The 2,576-nt window shown below is 39.9% G+C and overlaps 1 protein-coding gene across 1 annotated transcript in view; it reads right to left on the bottom strand.

Moving 5' to 3' along the window:
- Positions 1-2,571, bottom strand: part of SLC37A3 (solute carrier family 37, member 3) — a gene marked incomplete at its 5' end in the record, with an annotated part of 37,412 nt that extends 34,841 nt beyond the window's left edge. The window contains one exon of the mRNA XM_012649747.1: positions 2,458-2,571. Coding sequence (XP_012505201.1) covers positions 2,458-2,571 — 114 coding nt within the window. The remainder of the gene's footprint in view (positions 1-2,457) is intronic.
- Positions 2,572-2,576: the final 5 nt, after the last annotated feature.

Here is a 2,576-nt window from a genome sequence, read left to right as displayed (position 1 = left end):
GCTAAAAATAATACAGAAAAATTAGCTGGGCATGGTGGCGCATGCCTGTAGTCCCAGCTACTCAGAAGGCAGAAGGATCACTTAAGCCCAGGGGTTTGAGGTTGCTGTGAGCTACGCTGACACCACGGCACTCTAGCCCGGGCAACAGAGTGAGACTGTCTCAAAAAAAAAAAAGAAAACCAAAAACTAAAGTGTAAAAAAAGGAATAGAAAGTCAGCACAGCTCTCCACAAGGACAGGTATATAAGGAAATACAAAGATCTTCAGGGCAGGTCAGAATTTTATATCTACACAACAAATCTACCCACTTACTTAATATGTAGTTCTAAGAAACCAGAATGGTGAAACCTATTTTAGCAGCAATTAAGTAAATAAACAAGTACCTGGGCAGAAAAGCTAATGCACATTCAGTAAGAGCTAACAATGTGACATGGTTCCTGACAGAAAAGTTACCAAGACAAGCCTGAAACTGCTCTCCTTAGAAAGGACTGCTTGTAAGGCTGGCCCTGGCTGGCATCTGGGAACCTGGATTTCCAGAGGGTTCCCATCATGCGCTAATAAGTGTGTCTCACTGTGCCTACACTGTTTGTACACACAACGTGGTTTATGGCAAACCCTTGCGTTCCTTCTGGAAGCCTGAAATTTTCATGCAAGCCAGACAGAGGGTGCCTGTGTGACCAGCCCCAATAAAAACCCAGGGCACCGAGTCTCTAATGAGCTTCCCTGATAGACAACATTTCACATGTGTTGTCACAGCCTGTTGCTGAAAGATTAAGTGCATCCCGTGTGACTTCACTGGGAAAGGACTCTTGGAATCATGTGTACCGTTTCCTCCAGACTTCACACCTTGGGCACCTTTTCCCTTTGCTGATTTTACTTTGAATCCTTTCACTGTAATAATTGACAGCTGTGAGTACTATACACTGAGTCCTGAGAGTCCTCCTAGTGAACCAGCAAACCTGCGGGTGAGACCACTCCAGTCACCTTAAAAACAAAGGTAGCCTTAGGCAATATATAACCAGTAATTTAGTGCCTAAATCCAATCCTGTTTTTCTGTATATTGGTCAGACTGTACCTAAAATACCACATTTAGTGTTCAGCGTCACTAAGCTACAGCTGAAGGAGCCAGGGATGTTTTGCCTAAACAAAGAAACTCACAGAGACAGGTAAGTGTTTTCTCCGAAGAACTGACTAAAAATGTTTAAGTATCCACCTTTAGAAAACAACGAGTTTCTTTTCCCTAGAAATATTTTTTTCTTCCTTGCAAAGCAACTACCTTAGACCCCTAGAAATATTAAAGCAGAAGCTGGAAGATTATCTTTCAATAATGACAAAGAAAGATTCTATCCAGGCTAGGAGGTTAGTGTGCATGACCTCTCTAAGGCCACTTTCATCTTTAAGATTTGTGATTCTAAATAAACAGTCTAATAAGTCAGTTAACACTCATTTAGACTCAAGTCTAAAATCTAGCCCTCTAGTCCCAACATCTTCCCTTTTAAAAGTTCCTGATAACTTAAATTCCAGAAAAACTGCACAGAAGCACTTCCACTAGAATGAAAGCTCCAAGAAAATAGGCTCTTTTTTTAAATCTCCTAGGCTGTTTTTTTGTATTCTCAGTGCCTTACACTGTTTATGTAAGACATACTCAAGAAGTAATTGACTGAGTATCTTATTCGCATTTTGGGGAGATATTCAAATAATCTTCAAACCTATGCCAACTTTGAATTGGTCCAAATAGGGGAAATATTTTTAAGAGTATTAATAGGATAGCTATAATTCCACGTAAGTAGAACTTGAGAAATGTGGTAAAGACTCAGTGGGGTGGATGTGTGTGCTGAGAAAGGGCATTGTAAAGAACGTATCTCTGTGCCAAATAGTCATCAACGAACTTTCTTGGTCCATAATGAAAATAAGAAACCAGGATATATACTCCCTGACTTCAAAGTGCTTAAGCAAGATACAAACAAATGAAACAATTAGAAAACATTCAAATACTGAGAAATTACACTATGTAATACACAGTGTGCAAAAGTTCGGAAAAGAGAAAAATCAGTAGAAGCTGAAAAAAATGGTATTGAAAAAATGGCATTTTATCTTGACACAAAGGGAAAGGCAAATTTAAGTAGGTGGAAAAGGCAAAAGAGCATGTAAAAGATAATGACCAAAATCTCAAGGCAGAAATGAGCACAGCACTTGAGAAACTCAATGAAAAAACAGCCTCGTCAGATTTGTGTGACTTCAAGACAGGGAAAAGCAAGCTGGCTGGACAGGTAAATGGGCCTGAGTTGGAGGAGGCTTTGAAATTGGTAGAATAGTTTGGATCTTACGCCATAGGAAACAGTAAGCCATGTCAAGAGTCCTGAGCAGGTAAATACTATTAAAAAAAAATAAAGAACTTAAGAATAATTCAGGGGTGGGCATGGTCCCCTTCTTAAATCCTTCCCCCACTTCCGCTTACCTCCACAGGCAGTTCAACTGATGTGTTAAAAGCACTTGGGGTCCACTGCTCAGAGATACTGACTTTGACATTGCTAAATGTTTTTCTTGAAGCATGGAGCAATGAATAACTGCAAAATG

Source organism: Propithecus coquereli, unplaced genomic scaffold, assembly GCF_000956105.1.
Source record: "Propithecus coquereli isolate 6110/MARCELLA unplaced genomic scaffold, Pcoq_1.0 Scaffold302, whole genome shotgun sequence".
Lineage (NCBI taxonomy): Eukaryota > Metazoa > Chordata > Mammalia > Primates > Indriidae > Propithecus > Propithecus coquereli.
This window is presented reverse-complemented; position numbering and strand designations above follow the sequence as displayed.